The sequence below is a fragment of the Argiope bruennichi genome, chromosome 8 (assembly GCF_947563725.1).
Source record: "Argiope bruennichi chromosome 8, qqArgBrue1.1, whole genome shotgun sequence".
Classification (NCBI taxonomy): domain Eukaryota; kingdom Metazoa; phylum Arthropoda; class Arachnida; order Araneae; family Araneidae; genus Argiope; species Argiope bruennichi.
Window position 1 is genome coordinate 8,951,149 of NC_079158.1, and position 24,121 is coordinate 8,975,269.

The 24,121-nt window shown below is 27.3% G+C and overlaps 1 protein-coding gene across 1 annotated transcript; it reads left to right on the plus strand.

The window, feature by feature from the left end:
- The first annotated feature begins 2,432 nt into the window (after positions 1 to 2,432).
- On the plus strand, positions 2,433 to 22,769 carry LOC129981019 (proton-coupled zinc antiporter SLC30A1-like). The gene is made up of 9 exons (XM_056091615.1): positions 2,433 to 2,650; positions 3,328 to 3,645; positions 9,101 to 9,323; positions 10,625 to 10,777; positions 12,214 to 12,358; positions 14,803 to 14,846; positions 15,868 to 15,950; positions 18,249 to 18,434; positions 20,514 to 22,769. Exons 2-9 carry the CDS (start codon positions 3,469 to 3,471, stop codon positions 20,721 to 20,723), a joined length of 1,221 nt encoding a protein of 406 aa, XP_055947590.1. The 5' UTR covers positions 2,433 to 2,650; positions 3,328 to 3,468; the 3' UTR covers positions 20,724 to 22,769.
- The last annotated feature ends 1,352 nt before the right edge of the window (positions 22,770 to 24,121 follow it).

Consider the following 24,121-nt stretch of genomic DNA (forward strand, 5'->3'; position numbering starts at 1 on the left):
ATGAAAAGTCCTGCCACTGTACTGTCCATTTATACATTTTATACGACGCGATACTACTGCTATATATTTGCATATTGCTATCCTATGACTTTTATCACCTCAGTGTGTCATTCAACCAGACATTTTCTACTTTCTAATACGCTAGTAATATCATGTTTTCAAAAATTTTTTGATTCTTATTATTTTCTTCTGATTAGTGTTCAATATAATTTCACAATTCATTATTATGTAAAGGAATTTTGTAATTAGTTTTTACAGAAATTTACCATCAGATTGCAGTTTTTGCATTGAATAAAAATTTAATTTTAATTAATAGTTTAATTTTGAAAAGATTAAAATATTGTTTTATCATCGGAAACTTATTACTGCATAACCTTTCAGATCTCTAGAAGGATCAAAAGGTGATTGAAAAATCAATTCTAAAATTTCTTGCTACTAACAAGAAGTATGCCAAGAATTAACAAAAGAATGCGTTAAATTTCTTCTTCATTAATCAAAAAATTTATTACTATGGATAAAAATTAAATTTTCTCTAAAAATAACGACCTCTTTTGAATTTATATATTCGAAATTATTTAATTGAATATAATGATACACTTATACGCTGTTTTTTCATTTGCCAACGTGAGTTGTCACTGAATATGTTTTAATAATAAGCAGTTGAATTGGACAGAAAATCTCATAATTTTTGTTATGAAAATTTTTTATTACGAATTTAAGGGAAATGTGAATTTACCGTTTATAATTTCACTAAAAAATCATCTGTGTACCTACTCGAATTCGAGCTATTTCTCTCACCTCGTCACAATAAAATTGTATTCAATGTTTTTTTTTTTTTTTTTCCCGTTTCTTGATTTTTTTTTCTATCTTTAAATTGACAATGTAAATTGTAGGAATCTCAGAAATTCTTATCATAAATAAATATTGTTTTACGATATGTTTATTTATGATTTTGACATTCTATTAAATGGTTTTTCAAGGGATAAATTTTTAATGACATTTTATTCAAGGTTTGCATCATCATAACGAGATTATGATATTGTAAACCGAGTTACATCACATTAGCATAAGAATAAAAATAAATAAATAAAATGTAAATTAAAAAATAAAAGAATATAAAGAATTTTCAAATAAATTTTAATTAATTTATTCTAATGTACTAAAATGACAAGAAATACTAATTATCGTAACTACAATTATTTTAATAGCATAAACGAACATCGCTGCATATAATTTAATATCCCAGAATAAATAAAAAGATTTTTATCTAAGCCAGCTGCATTTATTATTGTGTCAAAGAAATCAGAAGTTCTTTTCCACCTTCCCTTTCACTTAGATATCCTCCTTGAACCAAACTGAATACAGCAATTTACATCAGTTATCGAGTTCTATTTCGAATTCGGATAACAAGCGGGACAGCGAAGAAATCACTCCAAACAATTCTCCGAAAAAGAAACTTCCAAATAGCACCTTCCTTGTCAGCTGACTACGTCAAAAATGGCGCTGCGATCGAATCCTTTCATTGGCTTTTCAGCTTCCAGCTGTTGGACTGCGACAAAGCTACATGCGAGTCAATGCAGTAACGGCTGAATTACTGCGCATGTCTGGACATTAAAAATTCTTTCATCCTCATTTTTTTTTTTTTTTTCCAAATACAAATTTTTCTATCTCTAGAAATATTAATTATATTGAAATGTCATACATTCTCTTCATATTAATTTACTCCCATTAATCTATTAAATATATATTTATTTTAAATACTTATTCAATGAAAAAATTATTTAATTGAATGAAAAATCCTGGTTTCCAAATCTGTGCTTACAATAATTCCTCACTAAACTATTAAAAGAAAAAACTTCAAATCTTAAGAGAGATGAAGCAAATTATTTCTTTAAAAATATTGAAAGATTTTTTACATTCATTTAAAGTTGATGAAAAGTCCAGATCTAAGAATCGCTCTGGATATGTACGATTTTGAATAGAATATGTTGAATTTCCCAGTTTTTAACATATTGCATTATATTATTTATAACATAATATATTTAAAAACACCAGGTCGATTTAACTTTTTAGAATTTTGCTGCTCAAGAATTTTCTTTTTAACTATTGTTAAGTAATGATACAGTCGTTTTATTTTAAAGAATAATCTCAATCTCAAATTGTAATAAAACACTGGATATTATTAAATTCAATGGATTATTATAATTAATATAAATGGCAAAGTGACCAGAAACCCTAAGTTTCTGTTTATTATCCCAATTTCACCCTTCTCTCCCCCAAAATTACAACGCCCCAATTAAAATTTAGAAAAGTTGATTACTATTAAACGGCTACTACGGATTATAAATTCATTTCAATCCCAGGTGATAGCACATGCGCACTCAGTCATCTTTTACTGCGCTTGTCAGCTTATGCGGCAATTGACGGCCCTCGCTCTCAGTGTGATGAGTGCAAAAACACTTTTAAACCTGAGAAATGAGGTTGGTATTCCCATGGATTACTGGACGCTAATGGGAACGATACCGTCCCGCTTTCCAGCGCTTCGATTTTTTCCCAGGATGCACATGATCGAAATGAATGATATTAGATAACACATGGTTTGGTTCTTTCGGAATTTTTTTTAACACTTGGACGGAGATGTTCATGAAAAGTAGGGTTGTTTTCTGATTTATTAAATATGTATAAATTATGAAGATAATTATCGATATAGATTTATTAATTAAATAAAATTAAGACAGTTCTTCATGTTTTTTAAATGTGTTGTTTTAATACAATTATTATTATGTTAGTGAATGTAATTTTAAATTTGACATTCAAAGCATGCACATTGTGTTAAATTCGGAACGGGCAATCTTTTTGGGATTCTAAGTAAAGCGTTGTTGTAGTTAATTTTTTTTATGTTTACATGTGTTTCTTTTCTTTTTTTATGGCTTCCTAATTACTGTAATACTTTTTTTTATATTATTGTTCATGATTTTAATTTTTTGATGATTTAAATAATAAAAAAAATTATTGTACTCTTTTGAAAGATGAAAAATTTTAAATTGTTATAGAATATAATATTTTATGACGTTTTTGCATAGCGAGAATATATACCTCCTCTTCATATTTACTGTATTTAAAAATTTTGTACTGATTATACAATAACAAAATTTAGCTTTTTATTTAATTTATTGGAAAAATTCTTGTTTTTAAATTTTAGATATAAAAAATTGATATAATCATAAAAAATCATTCTGTTAATTTTTTGTCAAATTGTATTCATTATTGTTATTGTCATGCAATTATTCACAATTATTTATTATTATTTTGTTCTTTTTGTTATAGCTGTCCAGTTTCCAATGGATTTTTCTTGTGCATTCTGTTATTTTCTGTAATTCATTCACAGAATGAGAAAATAGAGAAGTGTTTTGTAATTGCAATTAATAAAAGATCTTAAATAGAAAAAAAAAAAAAAAGGAATAGAAAATGGGTCGATATACTGGAAAAAAATGTCGATTAACCAGTATGTTTGTTCTAACAACTGGATACTTTTTGGTTGAAATAAGTGTTGGTTATGTTACAAATTCAATGGCTTTGGTGGCTGATTCCTTTCACATGCTCTCTGACGTGATAGCATTGGTGGTGGCATTTTTATCTGTCAAGGTATGTGTTTTCATATTTGCAGTTATTTTAATTATTTATTGACAATGAACTTTTAATATACTATACTGAGTCATTGTGAATTATTATATTCAAGAGTAATGATGGCCAGTATATTTTACTTTCACAGATATAAGAATTTTTACCTTTTTTTTCAAAGACAAGCCATTTAGAAATTAGTGGTATGAATGTCAATAACCTAAATAGTGTGCATATTGTAAAAAAAATTACTAGTCAAATTTTTAACCCAAAGATCTTTCTCAAAAGGCAATAAAAATTGTAAGAACAATTTTGCCAGCTAGAAGGATGTTCAAAAGTCTTGAATACATAAACCATTATGTTTGTGCCAACTAATCACTACTTTTGTTAGCCAATGTATTACATAGTTCAGATTCTAAGTTCAATGTATTCATAATTCAAATATTAAAAAAGTTAAGTTAAAAAAACATCTGCATCTAAATAACTTGTTGGTTATATTTAACTTTATATGATTTAAACTGCATATTTTTAACAAAGAAAAATGGAAAAGAAAACAATAATTGTCAAATTTTCATTCCCTCATTCTAAAAATATTGCAAACTGTATTTAATAAGTATTTTTTTATGTGTTTACTTAGACAAATATTTTTTGTGAAGTATTGTTCGAAAAACGTACTTTAATTGAAAATAAGGTTACATTTTTTTTCTTTCTTTAAAATGTTAGGAAGAAGAGACTGGTTACTATCATAGTCATTTATTTTTAAGTTAGACGTATTATCTTTCTAATTTATTATTATTGGCTTTACTAGAAAGAGTTTTGATTTTTTATATTATATGTATTTATCTTATTTTCCTGTTTAATTCATGTCTTTAAAGCTTTTGTCTGTTGTTTTTGTTCTAAAGAAAGGAAAAATGAAAAAGCCATATTTTTTATTGAAACTTTCTTGCATCATCCCAAATATACTTTTGATCTGGAAAATAAAATATATAATTGAAGTAATAATTAATAGAAAAAAGATATTTCATATAAAATTGTTTTAAAATTTTTAGAAAATTGTTCAAGTCACTATGACTTTCACAGCTGTTTTGGATAATTAATTTGGAAATTTGATAAAAGCAAATATTTCTAAAATTTCTATCTTTAAAAGGATGCTGTGAGATACCATTTGAAATCGCAGCCAATTATGAGATAAAGATAGTTAGTTTTTTGGTTTTTTTTATTTAATCTGTTTTGATTTGGAATTTTTAAAACTGTAAAATAAAATAATGGCAGTTAGAAAGCTTTTAAAGGTTTTTTTTAAACTAAGATGTTCCTTTTTCATATACATTGCTTCAAATAAACATAGTAGTTATCTTTTGGACCTATCATATTGATTACATGTTTTTTTTATCACCTTGAAGAGATGTTACTCAATGATACAGATATATTGAAAGAGTCTTTGTATTCTTCTGTTATTGTCTTCCAAGTTACAAATTCACCTTTTTTGAATAATATTAAGTGTAGACCTGTAAAATTCATTATAAACTCATCAGTCGTATTGTATTTTAGATTTAATCTAAGTATATAATGCTGATATAAATTTTTTAGGTGTTTTGCAGAGTTTATTAAAAATTCTCAATTAACCAGATTCTGATTTTGGTCCGAAATTGGTATGGTTTCACTTTTGTTGTTGTTTCTTATGGCACTTGCCATGGACAAGCCCGCTGTTACGAAGACAGAGATTTAAGACTGTGGGGAAGCGACTCTTGTTTTTTTAGTAGCGTCAACTAGGGCCAAGATTGCGACTTTGCTACTTACACATCGCTCATTCGCTTGCACAACCCCTTTTTACAGGAGGGCACATTCACACATCTCGCAGATAGAACAACCATGCCCAGACTGGGACTTGAACCCAGGATGCCCAAAGCATGGGGAAGACGAGCTACCCCTATGCCAGGATGCCAGCCTTTCACTTTTAAATGGATAACTTGCAATGAAAAAATTATGAAGTTTATGAATTTGTTTAGTTAATTATTTGTCTGTGGATATATTGAACTGAAGAAAAAAAATATCCTTAAAAGTATTTCTGCTTCCTGCTTGTTTTTTTTTTTCAATACATTTTTTTAAAAACAATCTTTTCATTGATTTGAGAGAAAAAAAATTGATTTTATTCAAATTATAAGCTTTGCATCATTGAATTTCAATATAAACAGTGAGAGATGCAATGACAAAGGCTTTTTTCCCTCTTTGCATCATAAAAACGTCTTCCTGTCACTAACAACAGAATCTTGATGTTGTCAGGGAAAGGATGTTTCCAGTTAATTTAATATATATTTCTATTGTAATTATAAAACATCAGATATATATAAATTTAATAGAGTGTAAAAAGTAACCATTATATTAAAAAATGACATTGTATAAAATTAACTTGCTTTTGGACAGAATTATTTCAGTACACATACTTTTCTTATAATATAATTTTCAACTGCATTTCAACCTTTCATTTTTATGATACATGCATAAAAATATTGCAGCTTTCTTTTCTTTTTTCTTTTTCTTTATTATTATTATTATTTTTTATTTGGCATAACTTGCATGTTCCCTCATTCACAGTTTGGTTTTTTCCTAGATTATCAGTCTCGCCTCAATTCTGCATCGCTTCCTAAACGTTACTTCATTGATATGTGCAGTTTTAATTTATCCTTAGATTATCTTTTGTTTCTTCCCCTGATGGGATGACTTATTCTCTTGCTTTTAAAAACTGCATTCCCTTCATAATACAGTTACAGAATAATTTTGATATAAAATGTATCAATTAACAGTTCTTGTATCCAATAACATTAGAAAATAGCCATAGATCATTGTCTTCTTTAACTGCTGCAAAAACCTATTAAAGCATTTCTCACCTAATGAACTAATAACATTTTAAAAACAAAAGTGAATTTTTCTGAGTTTTTAAATTATTTTCTTCAGGACAATATATGGGTAACATGTATTGTCCAGATTTCCTTTTTTGGAAGAGATAAATGATATTAAAGTAATTTTCATCATAAATCTATATATACAGAATCGTATCAGATAAATCAAGAATAGTGTATCTGTAGATTACACTATTCTTCATTTATTTGGGAGAAATTCTTTGTGAATATCTTTTATTTTATGTGCAAACATTTGTCAGTCCATTTGATCTACTGAGTTAATAGAATTCTCAGCCATTATTATTTTTATTTTATCAATTATTTTTACAATTATATAATTGTTCTAGTTGATTTATTGCATTTAAAAAATATATATTTTAAAACAATGCTATCTGAATTTTTGGCACATTATAATATATATATGTATATGATTATTTTGAACATCAGCTAAGCACATGAGTTTCAAAACTATATTTAATAGTACAATTCAGACTGATAACAATACAGAATGCCATATATATACTGTATTTGACATCAATCTCTGAAATCTGTAACATTTCCTCAATATGAATACACAAACTTATATTTCATCCAGCTGTATTGGTTAAAAAAATCAATTAATTTACAGTGTGATCTGAATACATATGTTTATATTAGTAATCCTAAAAAACTCTTCCAAATTGGTATTTGCAGTTTCCTGCTTGTTTGAGTAAGAAGAACTACACCTTAATTTTTTACATTTGCCCATTTTATAATATTGTGTGAACATGATAAGAAGTACTTCTGATAGGGATTTAGGGGGAATTAAAAATAATCAATTAAATTTAAATGAGTGCCCTTTAAATTGTTGCTTATTTTGATATTTATAGTCATAGAGGCTATACATTTTCCCTCTCTTTAAGAAATGGGCTTTGAATGAATAGGCTCTTGTAAGGAAATGGAGTTGCAAATGAATATGATGATAGATTGTTGTTTTTTTTTAAATTGCAATTATTTTCCTAATTTTTTTTTATGTGTTACATAGTTTGAATAGTTATTTTGAAATAGATATTTGAATGAATACATGGCTATCTAATTTTTGGCCAAAAAGTTAAGATAGGAAAGCATTTAGAGTATTATAGTGTAAGGTATCAACAGATGATGATATTCCAGAACTACAGAAACAGCAAGGAAGGATTTCATAGCTAATAGTAAGGTGGCATTATGCTGAAAACTGCAAATGATCACATGATCAGTATTATTTAATTAAGGGGATTGTACGCTATACAGATTCCTAGTTATTGCCAATTTGGAAATTTTATCATTGATGACCAATGTTCTTTTTATTTTTTAATACCAGAATTGTTTTTGACTTTTCTAAACTTTTAATTGAAATTAATATTTCTTTCATAAGTATATCAATTTATATAATTGGTTTTAAACTATATAATAAATTAAATCTAGTCGAATTTCTGTAGGAGTGCTACTAAAATGTAATTAATGTTATCTAATGATTGAATTTCAAGTTCATTCACAAATAGATAATCACAGTTTCAGAAATGGCTGTTTTTGAACTTAGACTAAATGTGGTGATTCATCACAATTTAAGGCTGAGTGATTTGGTAAATGGCTATACATTTTCTTTGTATAGTTCTTGAATGAAAAAGTAATAAATTGCAATATCCTATTGAAGTCTTCTTTAAAATAATTTTGGAAAAAAAGTGTTTATATGTTGAAATGATTCCCTAATCTGAATCATAGAAGTACTGGAATTTTTAATTTTAATGTGAACAGTGCATCTTGACAATATCTGATGTTAATCTGTGTAATTTTAATTTTCAGTATTTTAATACTTGATCAATAAAAGGAATCTGTATTTTTTTTATCTGAGTTAAAGTGGAAGATATTTAACTATAATTTTTTTATTTACAATTTGAAATTGGATTTAATACTATTTTATTTAATTTGAATTATTTCAAGTTTGTAATTTTTCTTTTGCTTGATGCTATCTTAGAATTTTATAATACTCGTTTAATATATTGTGTCAGCATTTTCATATCTTAATTATGAGTGAATCAGTTGATTTTTATAAAATTTTATGAAGGGCAGCATCTGTCAACGAATTTGATGAAAAAACAATGATAATAAAAATTTAAATAAACATTAAAAAAAATGTTTCCAAAGATATGCTTCCATTAGTATACTAGAAAGGGTGTGTGTTTTAATTTAAAATATGGATGCAAGAAAAAAATTGTGAAAACATAAGGAGAGAAATACCAGGAAGTAGTTAAGCCACAATGAATATCAAACAAAAAGGAAAAAACTTTCTAAATATTAAAAATTGAAGTATAATTACAATGTAAAATTTCTAATTTACTCGGCTTTTCTATTGGCACTTGATGTTCTAATTTTATTACACCAACAAAATCAAGATTTTAAATAATGATTGTTAAATTTTTAAATATTCTGTTTATTTCAACAACAACAAAAAACTTCGAATTGATGTTTTATTTTTATAGTACTTGAAGGACTTCTTGTAACTTAATACAAACTTTTTAGATATTTTTCTTATAATATTTAGTAAGCTTAAATCTTTCTTATAGATGTCTCCCAAGAAATGGTCTAAAAGCACCTTTGGATGGGCAAGAGCTGAAGTGTTGGGTGCTTTAGTCAATGCTGTGTTCCTTGTTGCCCTCTGCTTCTCAATTTTTGTGGAGTCTCTGAAAAGATTCTACAAGCCTGAAGATATCCATGAACCACTTTTAATTCTTTATGTTGGGTCATTTGGACTTCTTGTTAACCTCATAGGGCTGTTTTTGTTTCATGGTAAGCTCAGTTTTCGTAAGAATTGTGTGTTCAAAAATTATTCTTAAAATATTTTTGAAACAAAATAAAATCTTTTATTTCTTTCTTTGTGTACTTTAGTTAATTATGTTTATCAAAAATCTGAAGTTATGCATTGGAAATGCCATATTAATAATTCCAATAGAGCACTGGAAATTTTCAATACAATGTTATTGCTCCTCTTTGCAATAATTATTAATTGCAATTTGGTTGTTGCTTTGTGTGCTGAAAATACATTAATTATCAAAGCATTGCCATATAAAATTTCTGCCTTTGTTAAATGTTGTTTTTCCTCAAATTCTATATATGTTTCAATTTGATATTAAATTGCTTTTTTTCTAGATATTAAGGAAATATATGTAATAGAACTATCAGTCAGATAATGTATTATTTTTCACAGATATCTACAAACTACTATACACATGATTATATGTTTGCCATTGTGTGTTCACCAGTTGTAAAAATTTCTTCTGGAATGAAAAGACTTCCAGGATAAAGAAAGTTTTATCATGCTATATATTGATAAATGGTGTCTTAAACTTAGTCCTTTTCAAATCTGTTAAACTATTAAATACATAGTACGATGGATTTTTGTTGTTTCTAGTATAGTTACTAATAAAAAAGAAAAAGAAACTTCTTTAAGAAAGTGAAAATTGTTATTGAGCAAATTGAAAAATTTATTTTTTGAGCTAATGCAAGAATAATATCTGAATTTTGATATCATTGTGGATTAACATTTCAATTCTCCTTGTCATCATAAATTTAAACAGTTCCTCTCAATTTTAACTGTGAATCATGTCTTTCAAAAGTTTGATTAATAATTCTGATTCAATCATAAATAAAGTTTACAATCCGTTAAATCACCATAGATTCATCCCATTCTTGGTAGCAGACATATATATAATCTTTGAAAGTGCAAATTGTATCCATGATCTATTCATAAATCAGTTGTTTCATTTTACTTTCAGAATTAAAATTTGATTCATATTTTCTAGACAATCACTAAGATTCTCAATAAATATTATAGAATTTGTACACTTTCTTTTTTTCCAAATGAATTTTCATGGGGAGACATATTATGAATCCAAGATATTTGTTACAGAAACTTATGATGTAATAATTCAAGAATTGTCTCTTTCCATTGTTCTGCATATATACAAATAAGAAACAATTGGTTTATTTTTAGTTACATTGATTTTGATTTCAAAGCTTGTATTATGGTAAAGTGTTGGTGAAATGTATGTAAATCTAATACTTTATCTGAAATAATTTTTGTCGTGTAGGACATGGGCACAGTCATGGTGGCCATGGCCATGACAAGAGGGCAAGTTTACCTACCCTTGAAGAAGTGCTCTCTGAAGGTGATATAAATGACAATGAGGGAAATTTTCAGTTACCTGATGCCAAATCACCAGCCAAAAGTACAAAGAAAGAAGGTCTGTGATTTGCCTTTGCTTATTAATGTTTCATGATTCCTTGCTCTTGTAGCTACATCCTTAGTGATTTTCAAAATTGTCAATTGTTTTATGTTATGTATCAATTTTTTCGTAATGTTGGATGATCATATTTTATTGAAAATAAGAACCTTTTTTTAACCAAGTTGGTTATGAACTTGTAATTCTGTGAAACCTCAGCTCTGACTGAAAGGAGACTTGGATCTTTTTTCAGCTGAGAATAACTCGAATGAGTCCTCAAAATTTCTTAGTGTGTATGGTGGCACATAAATAGGAAAAAAAGTGTCATTTATTTGTATTTACTGGGACTGGAGAGGATAACAGCCTACCTTTTATTGCATGGTAAAATCAAAAGTTGATCCATCTATCCTCCTCCTTAAACTATTATAGTTGATATATTTGGTAAACTTCTTTAATATTCATGTAGGCATGAACCTTTTGTTCTCTCTATATTATTATTTCTTCACTTGTAAATTTGTTATTGCAAGAAAAGTCATTGCATTTCTGGAACATAAACAAATTTAAAGTTCTTTGTTAACATGAAGAATTAACAAAGCAAATCAAACAGATATTAAATTATTATTTTTTAAGTAATATTATAAAAGATTTTTAATGCCATTCAGTAGAAATTCCAAAATTTTTAATATTATCTTGAAGCATTTCTTGTTTTTGAGTTGACGAGCTTTTATTATCATGTACAAATCACTATTGTAGTGTGATTACTAATTTAAAAACCTCTACAGAAAAAAAGTGATTGGAGAAAACATTGATTATTAAAGAGTTCATTACTTGGTGAAGTTATATATATATATTTTCTGTTTCTTGTCAGGTCTAGGATTGTATTTTTTAACTTTTTCAAGTTTCATTTTGAGAAAACTGCATTGTAAACTGCTTTGTACATGATATTTTGTACTTTTTTGTATTGTTGATGAAAGTATATTATGTATTGTTATAAAATGTTTATACATTTAATTGCTAGAACATTTAGGTAAAAGTATATTAGGCATTGCTATAAATGTTTATGCACTTAATTAATGGAACATTTAGGCTATTTTTTCTTAAAGGAATATACAAATGAATATATTAAGTCCAATTTAAAACTATGTTTGATTGAATTATTTTTAATTACTTGAATTAAAAGTTTTCTTGATTTCTTTCCATTCCTTTAATTAAATTTTAAACAGTTAATTAAAAGTATTAGTTATTTATATATTAGTATTATGCTATTATAAAACTACATGAATTATAATTCTTAAGAAATTATTTTAAAAATAAAAAAATTTGCTTAAATATGCATTTTGACGAAATGATTTAAAGATTAAAGACAAAATGATTTTATAATCTCTTTAAAAGATTTTTTTAAAAATTTTATTTTGATGACATACACTATAAAAATAATTTATATATATATTTTCTAGTGAGCAGCAGCAGCCAAATGAACATGCATGGTGTGTTCCTGCATGTCCTTGCTGATGCCCTTGGTTCCGTAATAGTAATCATCAGTGCCCTCATCATTTGGCTGACAGACTGGGACTACAGATTCTATGTTGACCCAGCTTTAAGGTACATTACTGAATTTTTGAAACATTAACATTTATACAGGATCATTGTGACCCCAAATTATTTGATTACTACTTATTATTTATTAAATCTTCATCTAAAAAAAATGAAGATTATTGTAATAATCTTATATTTAAATACATAAGATTAATAATAATATTGAATTTTTTAAAATTTTTATTAAGATTAAAGAAGATTTACCTTACATGCATTTTCCCATAATTCTTCTGCATTCATTCTTTTTTTTTTTTTTTTTTTTTTTACTTGTTCCATTTATGTAAAATGTATTGAGAATTTTTTTTTGCGCAATTATACAGATTATTTTATATATAAAAAATATTTTGCATATGGACTGTATTTCCAGTCATGGAAACCCCCAAATCCCATTAAAAACAAAAATAAATGTACTGTCAAGTATGATTTATCTACTAAGAGCTTTTCATTTCTCCAATTACTTGTAAGGGATGATAAATTCTGTGTACTGATGAATGTCAAATATATTAGTAGCCATATTGAAATGCACCTTTACGGTATTGCTAGAGAACTATGACTACTGAAACAGTGCTGTCTTTTTTTAACTCTAATGAAGAAAGCCAGGAGCCACATTCTGCTATTTGAATCGCATAATTAGAGTTGCAATTTCCCATAAAATTCTTAAAAGGATTCTACTTAATGCAATCTATCCTTCTTTGAAATTAAAACAAGAAGTGAAAGACCTTGTAAGTGAATTCAACATTGTGTGTGCATGTGGAGGAGGGGGTGGAGTGGAGTATGCTTCACCAGAATTCTGTGATATATGTTATTAATTTTGTATATGTGTGATATGACACTATGTATATTTATTGCTTTCCTGTGCGAATTCATAAATCTTAACTCAGGCAAGTAGTTCCAAAAGAAAAGAATATCCAAGAGCTAAGTACCATGGAAATAAAAAGTATGCAGAAACCATGCATCATTGTTTTGACAAAAAATGAAATATGGGATTCCTACTCAGTCTAATTTTCTCATTAGGGAAAGTAAATTGAAGCAATTCTTCCATTTTTAATTATCAATCTATTGGTAGGTTCTTCTTTGGGATTGTAGGAGGGTATGTTTTATCAAAACTCGCTTATTATGTGGACCTGATATGAATTAAATTTGTCACTTTAAGTAGATATTTTGAATTAATGCTAATTTGGATCCTCATTGCATAATCACATTTTAAGCCTTGACTTATGAATTGACTACATTTCCTAATTAAATAATATATCCTATTTGGGATATTTATTGTTATTTTAATACCTATAATAAAATAAATGGCATTTGAGATATTGAAGCATTTCTAAGTGCTTTTTGTATTTTAAATTGCTTATACTTTCACAGATTAATTTTTTTTTATAATTTTATACATGTGTTAAATATTTCATTGTACAAGAAGGGAATTAAAATTGCAAGGTTCTTTAGCTGTCTTCTCTAGCTGTCATGTATTTACAAAATGATAGATTAATAAATGCTGTTTCAAACTTTATGATAGAGCGTAAATTACAACATAATTCCTAAGATCCTTGAAAATTTGTTTAATTTTATTTTGCTGTATTCAGAGTCCTAAGAAAATAATTGATTTTTCATTGAATCCTTGGAAAATAGGTGAAACGTGCATTAATTAATTTTTGGTAAAGAAGAGAAAACCAGTTTGTGGCTTGGGGATTCCATTCTAAGATCTTCATTCATCTTCTTTAATAATCTTCTTAGTAATTCCTATAAAGATTTGTTGAACATTTACTGCTCCTAAACAGCATACTTTTGTGTTATAATTGAAATTTGCATCCATTTCTGTACAGTTTACATTCATTGCAAAGTAGCACTTATATAGTTTCGAAACCGAACCTCTGACATGAGAATATTTTGCTCATAGCTTGATAATGTCGATATTCATGAACATTGACAAATGACTTGACTAATTTTGGTGAATGCAAGACAGCTGTGGATTAAATGTTTGAAAAGATGCTAATGCTTTTACTCTCATTAGCCACAGTTTAAAAATCTTTCTTTTATCATAAAGTGATTGATGGACTTAGTTGAAAATTTGTGATATAAATTTTTTACATTGCTAAATCAGGGCCATAGGAAAGCTTTAAAAATATTTAAAAATCTTCAAGTAACATTTAAATAAAGAATGCATATCAAAAGTAACTATTTAAGACACATAATTAATTTAAGGGCTTGACTACTGAGTTTTATTCCAAATTTTGTTGCCAATGAGAGATTTAAATTTGTGTAGCCATATATTAAATTTGTATGGATCCCAAGAGTTTGGGTTTCATACAAGTATAAAAAAAGACATATATTGAAAAACATGTCTTAGAAATATTTTAACTGCAATATCTGAATTAAATATTTACAATTTATTTTTGGTACACAGATCTTTTGTTTTGAATAATTTTAACATTTCATTTCTTCAATTTTAGCGTATTTATGGTATGCCTCATAATGAATTCCACTTGGCCTCTATGTAAGTTTACTACTTTTTGCTCAAAGTCCCTTTTGAATAATGTAATATTATAAAATTTAATTCATTACATTGCTAAAGTACTTTAGCAATTTTTAATAAATACACAGATCATGTAAAACCATGATCTGTGTATTTATTAAAAATTGGATACACAGATCATTTATTTCTTAGGATCTCCTAAGAAATAAATTTATATCTTAGGAGATCCTGTAAAACTTAAAACTCCTGTTTGACCATTTTCTATCAAATAAAGTTCTTAATGTTTCAAGAAATGTTATGCTCTCGTATACCAAGTAACCCATATCTTTGTTATATGTTGGTCAGGTTTCTTGATTTAGGATATCAAGAAATCCAGTTATTCAATCATATGCTTATATTTTTTTTATGTATGTATGTTTTAATTGATTACCCTCCTGGATAGCTACCGTAATTTCCGTTTCTTTTTTTCTTTTTTTCACCGAAAATATTTATTTATAAAACATAGTAAATTTTTTTAAATCCTCTTTTTATGATAAAAAGTAAAAAAAAAAATATATATATATATATTTGCTTAGTTGACTTTTTTTTCTCTTCATAATATTGAATTAATATAGCTGTATTAAAAATGAAGACTGATTTAATTTTTATCTTATGTCTAAGATAGAATTAATCTAAGCATTGCAAATTCATTGTAAAAAAGACTCATTTGAAATGTTCATTTTTTCCATCACTTAACACCAATTTTTTATTCTGATAATTTTTTAAGGCTACGAAATTTACTAAATTGAATTATTGCATGTTTTTCAGTAAAACATTTTTCATGTTCAAAAATTTATTACATTTAAAATTTCAAGAATTTTAATTATTTCTTCTGCAATTTCCTTTCGAAAAAGAATTATTTGATGACCTTTGATGGTTAGGATTAGATAATTTTTTTTATTAATGTCTCGTTTATTTGTTTAATTAAAATTGAATTTTGTTTCTAATTTTTTTTTAATTCCGTTCCCCCTTCTTTAATATTTGTATTCTCTTTTTGTCAAAGTGAAAGATTCAGCCATGATTCTTCTCCAAACTGTGCCAACTCACATTCAAGTAGATTATTTGCAGAATAAGCTTCTTCATGAAGTAAGTATTAGAATTTGATTTTATATATAAGAATTTTTAGTACTTTTGTATTAATTTAATGGAAGCTAAAATTAATTGGCAATTGCAACATCTTTGCATTCCAAAATTTAATTTAAAACGTATGCATACACATATTTTGGAGAATACATTTGGTGTATATCTCGTTGACTACCAGGAAAATGATATTTTTTGCTGACAATAATAACTTGAAAACGCTGCTAGTTTCCAATATCTTTTTTTTTTTTTTTTAACATACCATCAAGTCATAAGAGAAGGATAAGTGATTTGATGATTTTTTGTTATTTTAAAATATCATTTCTATTTTTAAAAAAAAACACATGCAAATACACTACTACTAATAAAAATGAGTGTGTGTGTGTGTGTTAGAGCTCCACAGGCCAGATTTGGTTGAACTAGAGCTTTCAAACTTAGTACATATAACTTATTGGATAAAGTATATATATTTTAAGGGATGTATTCCATTGCCCCATTTTTTGCATTATTTGATGGCATTATAATTTGTTAATTCATCGTTTTTAGATCGAGTCACAATTGAGGCTAGGTTAGCATTAGCCAAAATAGTTTAGGTACAGTAAAACTGATTAAATTAACATTTGAAAGTACAATAGAAAGAAAGATTATCCAACATATCTAATTATAAATATATAATATTTTCCCAAAAGTGTTTTTGCCAAGTTACCGACATAATTAGCAAAAATGGTTTGGTGTTCTATGGGAAAAGGCAGCCTAAACTAAAACCCAACTGACATTACTGTTGTGATTTTAAGCTTTAATGGGTGTCTTTTATTTATAAGGATATATATATGTATAACTTCCGAAGCAATTTTTAAAATAATTAAATAAGTATTTTATAATAATTTTCCCCACTTCTTAGAAATTGAATTATTAAGTATCAGATTATTGCTGATATTTTCTTAAAATATTTTGTATAAAATGCATAGAGCTATATATTAAAACAGTATGTAAAGCATTGATTCATTATTATAATGCAGATGCAATTTCTTTTAATTAAATTAGCATTTTGTGATAATTATTTTTTCACTTTCTAGAGATATTTGAATTATAAAGTATAGGACATTATTGCTAATATTTTCTTAAAACAGTTTTGTTTATTTTTAAACATTATGAATGTGGATTTAATAAATTCTTTATATGAATGTATATTATGAGCAGCGGCATTTAATGGATGTTATTACTAATATTTTCTTTTAAAATTTATTTTTATTTTGAGATTTTTTTATGCATTCAACAAAACACTATATAATTTAAAAATAATATTAAGCACAAGAAATTAATTTTGTGTGGTGTATTATAGGTACACATTTATTTCCCTTATGATTTTCTTAAAAAGTTTTAAAAAGTGAAGGGCAATTTTTTTCTTATGCATTTTAATGTATATGAAGCTGATTGCAGCAAAAATTTACAAAATTCATTCATACTATCTTTTCTGAAATGTATACCTATAAAATATCTTTCTTTTTATGCAGTAAAGAAAGGAAAAAAAATGATATGGGCAATCTTTCCACTTTTCTCTGTTTTATGGATTAAACATTTAGCCAGTGTTTTAAATAATGCATGGGATTTTTTACTATAGTTGGTGGGCTAAAATTAAATGCAATTTTGCATCTAGTTTTGCTATTGCACTACTGCCACAAATTTTAACATATTTTTTTGCAGTGATTTAGTTTTGTATTTGTAAATGATTTTTTTTTCTGTTATTAGAATTTTTAATTCTGATTTGTGTGTTGGTAAAAAGTATGGATGGAGTGAACCCACTTTAAGTGCACAAATGGTTGGTACTTGTTGGTGTGTTTTTCAGTTTAGTGTTTTAAAATATATCAAATGCATTTTAAAATACATGTATATTTTTAAAATTAGTTAACAGGTATGTCAGTATAATTTTTTTATAATAATGTATGTGTCTTAATCTTTTGATTCTTTTAATTATATTTAAATCAAGCCTTGCATGTTCTCTTAAAATAAATGTTTTTTTATCAAGGGGATAGAAATACTCTTTAAGTCATAAAAAAATATGATGAGACTGGGAGACCACCCATGAGATTATTTTATTTTCCTCGTTAGTAATGAACCTAATTATCATGCATGCAATAATGCAGTGGGATGGGAGTGAGACTATCTATTGGCTATGCAAAGGGTATGAAACTAGAATGGCTTTTTGGTATAGAAGAGGTGAAATGTCCATTAGAGCAGCATTAAAGAAATGATTCCTTAAATGCACTGATTTATCATTGTCTCAGAGAAGGCTGTCTATTCTAGATTGATGGTGTGTTGGCTGTGCATGAGTTCCATGTATGGCAGTTGGCTGGTGAGCGTATAGTGGCCTCTGCTCACATTTGCTGTCGAAATATTGCGGATTACATGGCAATCGCCGAGCGAGTCAAGGAGTTCTTCCACAATGAAGGCATTCATTCCACTACCATTCAGCCAGAATTTGTCAGTGAAGTAAGAAGAGTTTTTCCCTATTTTTTCATTCAAAATTATTTGTCCACATAAAGAATGATAAGATTATACACAAAGTAGAGAAGGAGCTTTTATTTGCATCTGTAATAATTACTCTGATTATCTTTGGTCCCATGAAGATTATTTAAGTAGTAACCCTTTTTTACTAACATCTTGTTGCCCCTTCGATGTCGGAGACAAAGTAGTCATTAAGATCAGTTTTTATATTCCCATGAAATGAAGATACAAGAAGTAATATCGGATGATTTAAATAATCACTTACAAAACAATAAAATTTGTAAATTTTATTCATATAAATTTATCTTTCAATTTACTCTGAAGGTGTATTCCATTGCTCAATAAGAAATATATTGAAAGCATATACTGAGAATGTATTGGATGTATCTCCTAAGAACCATATTAAAGTATGCTTACAGACATTGTTGCAAATATGTTTGATATTAACTATTATTTGGACTATGAATGTCAATCTTGTGACCGAGGAATGGCAATTATTACATACACAAACAAAACTCTCCAGCTTCCTTACATCTATTCAAAAGTTCCTTCCTCTTGTTTGTATTTAACAAATGGCTCCAAACTCAAAGTGGTACCTTGATTTTAAATGAATATAACTGGTATTAAACTACTCATTTAAAATCAAAGAATCATTTTGAGTTATCTTGTATTTTTTCTGTCCTTGTAATAACATACTTGTGTATCCAAAAGTTACATTCTAGTTCTACAAAGCCCTGATGAATGGCACGACACAGTCATGATAAAATAGTGTTCAAAGTATGCTTGCCATATTGTTTGATTGTTCAGAATAAATTTATTTACTTATTGCTGGCTATAATAATTCTTCAGGATAGGTAAAGACTCTGAGCCTTATCACGACTATTAGGTATTTGCATAGCTCTGTGTTACTAATTATGTCCATTCTTCAGATTGGTTTTTGAAAATTGTTGATTCACCAATGCATTTAAAAGAAATCTGAGCATTTTAAACTTTGAAATAAAATAATTTTTTGAGCATTTGCTAGAATATATTAATAATTATAATACTTTTCTTATATTCATATATACCAATATAAAAAATATTTCATGTTGAATTCTTTCAAATTGATTTTAATCTATTTGCTTCAGAAGTTGAAGTGTTTACTTCAACATTTTAATGTTTGCTTTTGTTATATATATTATAAAAAAATTGATTAAATAAAGTCTTGTATTTTTACAGACTTCTGAAAATTAAAGAGCATAGTAGAATGATGAAATGTATATCATTTCATTTTTCCTTCATAATATATTTTTCAAAATGTCATGTTAAGGTATTTAACTATTTTAGACATTCAGCAGTTACTGAATTTTAAATCCAAATTTCATGATTTTTTTTTAAAAAAATTCCTGCAAATTTGATTATCAATTGTTTTTATTATTATGCCTTATCCTATTTGATCTAACTAAGAATTTGGATCAAATGGGATAAGGAAATCAAAGCTCCCTATTAGCACAAAATATGCAACTATATTGATACAATTATCTTCACACTATTGCCTATCATTCAGAATATCAAACCAGCATAGTTTACATCTTGTACACTATTTGATGTTAATATGGGTAGTATCACACATTTATTTGCTAAAATGCATATTAATTTGCTGGTTTTTGAATAATGCCATTTAAAAACATGACTTGGCTCGAAGCTGCTTCCTCGGCCAATCCATTACTTTAATCCATTAGACCACCATTTCCAGGGCATAATACCATTGCGCTCAACTTGAATGAACTGTTATATATCATTACTATATAAATAAATGTGGTTGCTTGTATAGAAAAATAACTGATAGCATTGAAAATTAATTTGATCAGTAGAATTAAAGCAGTCAAAATGGATTTAATACTATACTCTTTAGTTAAAGTATATGCTTTTTAATATAAGGGAATATCTATGTGGTAGTTTCTGGATTATTCATTTAGAAAATCTGTGAATTCCAAATTTGAAATATAATGCATGGAATATTAGAATTTGTACAAGTATGTAGACATTTAATGATATTTGTTTAATTTTAGAATATGGTTTCAGGTAAAATCTGACAGTTGTGTCCTTGGTTGCCCTGTAAGTACAAACTGTGTGCCACAAACCTGCTGTGGTTCCATAAAAGATGGCAAAAGTAACACTCCAGTAAAGCAGCTGGGCATCTCCTCTCTCAAAAATGGGGGGTTGGACAATGTCAGTATGAAAGGAGTTTATAGAACTTATGACAGTTCCAATGGCCAAGAAGAGAAGCTTTGAACTTCAGCAACCTGAGATTTTTGTTGTTTACCTGCATTTGCATACCCTCTTTTGCTACACAGTTTCTTCGTAGAAAATGAATACACATTGAATAAATATTACCTGAAAATTAAAAACTCAAATGATTTCATTACAAACATAAATTGCTAATGATGGTGAAAGAGGTTGAAATGTTATCCTTTATTGATCAAGCACAGCTGGATGGAATCGTGAAATTTATTTATTGTACCATTTGGTAACGAGACAAATATCCTTTCAAAAAATGCCTTCAATCTGTTCTTGTTAGCTGACCCTAAACCATAAACAGTATGTTTCTGTTGTTGCTCACTAAAATCATACTGAGATTCTTGATTATGAAGAAGACTTGCTTGTCTCTCTTCAACCTAATCAGAATTCCATCAAAACTGATTCAGTTTAATTTGGAATGCAATTTGCTTAATATATTACATATGACAGGAATTAATGTATTTACTGAGATTGACTTATTCTTGTTAACGTAATAATCTTTCATATTGTGTATGCATTTTTTGGGAGGACACCCTGTACTTGGACAATGCCAGAAACTGTACTCAAGACTTGTGCTCACATGGCAGTACTAATTCACTTTTGTCCTTTATATGATTTGTTCCACTTCTGCCACAGACAATGGATTGCTTCACCTGCTGTGATGAATCCTGTTTCTGCCACGTAGATGACAGATTACCTCACATTTTTTAATGTTTTAGAAGCTGTAAAAATACAAATTATCTGTTTTTTAATTTTTTTGCAACTTCATGAATATTTTTTATGAATGAACAGCTCTTCAAAGCTAGTTCAGTACTATTTGTATTCACTTACACAGTTATTTCAAAGTAATATAACATGTTTCTTATTGTATATGAAATTATAAAGTATTTATTTATATTGCTTTTTATAGCTGTACTGTATTATGAATTTGAACTTCTATAATCAAATTGTAATTTTACTCACCATAATGTGAATATTGAATTGTATGTTAATTTTTTTTATATATATTTCTTTTAAATTTTTTGCTGGAAGCATCTTTTGATGTGCAATTTGGGATTTAACGTTTAAATCGATTTTATTACTCAAACGATATAACTCTTTGATAAAATGCTGATATTCATTTTAGTGGAGTATATGTTAAAAATTAAGATACATTATGATTTTAAAGTAAGGATAATATTTATAGAAGAATTATAACTTTTTTATGGAAAGCTTACTCATGTGAATATTATAAAAGATTCCATTTTCCTAAGATTATCAAAAAAGATTCCATTTTCTGTAAAGAAACTTTTGCCTTAATGAAATAAGCAAGAAAATGAAGTATTGATTGATAATAACTATAAAAGAAGTTATTTTTCAAAATTAATGAAATCTTTAAAGCCAAGATGAATTTTTTGAATGCATGTGTTAAAATTGAAACAAGGTCCTGCAAAAGTTTCCACGAGTCCAGAAATTTTCGACACTGACGATATTCTTTTTAACAACAGTGTGATTATGTTAAATAAACGCTTGCTTTTACTATTGATTATAAATATTCTATACTTTTTAAACTTCATTGATCTTATTATTATAGATGATTTTACATAAAAATCTACTATATGTAAATGCATAACAGGTTTTTTTTTTTTTTTTTTTTTTTACAATAAGACTGTTTTAAAATCGCATTCCATTGATACATTATCTGCTATAAAAACAGAAACAATTGAAATGTTTTAAATATAATTTCTTGATTCATATTAAACTCATTTTGTCATAATAATTATTTTCCTTATTTATTTTCACCGAGTATTTTTAACAAATCGATGGTTTTATTTATGCTTTTTTTAAAAAAAGGGCATGATGAATAATAACTATATGCACCTTCATTGCAACTTGTATTGAAAATCTCAGTGAACTTTTGTATTGACCTGTTAGTTGCTGCTTCATCTATCTCCTTCATGGAATCGATTTATTTAATGGTACTGACTGTGATATTTATTCCTGTCTACCTGTGTATATAGTTTTGCATATGTATTTAAAATACACCTTTTTTTCCCTTTACTCTGTCTTTTGTCTTATTCAATATCTTAAAATTGCTGATACATTTGTGTAACACTAAAGAAATGCCAATATTATAAGGAAATATTGTATAGTATTACACCTGGAAATGCATACTACATTCTGTGTGAATGACAAAATACTTGGTGGAGAATATAAGAGGAGAACTATGTGACTTATATGCGATTCCGCACAACTAGTGCCACTTGTTGAGAAAAATATTTCACAGAGTTGAGACTTACAATCATTTTCACAACAAATACTTTTCTGACATTCCGTGGAGAGAGGGGAAGGGGGAATCCTATTCTAAAAGTTTTATACTTTCAAAGGGTTTTTCATATGGTGAATTATAAACTTGTATTAGGCTTGATATATATAATATAATATACAGAAGAAGCAATGATAATTACATATGAAGTTAACAATTTATTTCAGTTATTATACCTGAAAATGCTCCTTGTTGTCTTTGAAAGGTTTACAACTTCAAACACTTTAAATGCAATTTTTTTTTTTTTTTTTTTTGAATTAGGATTATCTATGAACTATCTGAAATCGGATGAAATTTTTAGATTGGGTTCTTTTATTCACTCCGCGATATGTCGATAAATTAACCGTAGTAAAGTCCAATAGTACCTTCATAATATTGTCAAAACAACCTAAACAAAGCAATGGTTTCTAATCCGTCTATAAGCAATCATGGACCTTTTAGTCAATCCCACTGGGTGACATGTGCAATCTTGTTAGTTATTTTTCGAATAAGTTTTTCATACGAATTGCAGATATTTTAAATTACATTGGGACGATATATACTCCTATCTGAACTTTGAAGATTATCATTCTGTGAAGTAAATTCCTAAAAACTTTCAAGGTTGTTACAGCAACCAAACATTATCCAGGCGACATTAAGTGTAATTATCGATCTTGTGATTGAATGAAACGCTTCTTTTGTCAACCAGAGAAAATAATATCGATTTTGACAGTGGATAGGAAGAAAATAGAAGAAAATTCAGTTACAAGAGCATAATACAGACATGAACAGAAAATCAGAAATAAAAAAAAATAAAAAAACTTTTAATTATTCTACCTCAATAAATTACTTGTAATACATTAAACTAATAAAGCGGATAAAATATCAAAATTTTAATGATAGAATAGACTGACAAAAGATATAGAAAGATCTTTGAAAAAATTCGAATTGAATTCGAAGACTGATCTATTGATTTCAACAATTTTCTTAAATAACTTTGGTCAGTTTTACTTAATAAAATTCTATATGAATTTGCTTTTTTTAAATGTTCCATGTCATACAATTTGATGTTCAAAGAGGCTTCCAACCAGTCGCAGAGTCTTCAAAA

Excerpts from the sequence above, each read along its gene's own strand:
- LOC129981019 (XM_056091615.1), top strand. The coding sequence starts at position 3,469 with ATGGGTCGATATACTGGAAAAAAATGTCGATTAACCAGTATGTTTGTT. Across the intron at positions 12,359-14,802 it reads TATGTTGACCCAGCTTTAAG|CGTATTTATGGTATGCCTCA; the intron begins GTACATTACTGA and ends CTTCAATTTTAG. Across the intron at positions 14,847-15,867 it reads GAATTCCACTTGGCCTCTAT|TGAAAGATTCAGCCATGATT; the intron begins GTAAGTTTACTA and ends TTTTTGTCAAAG.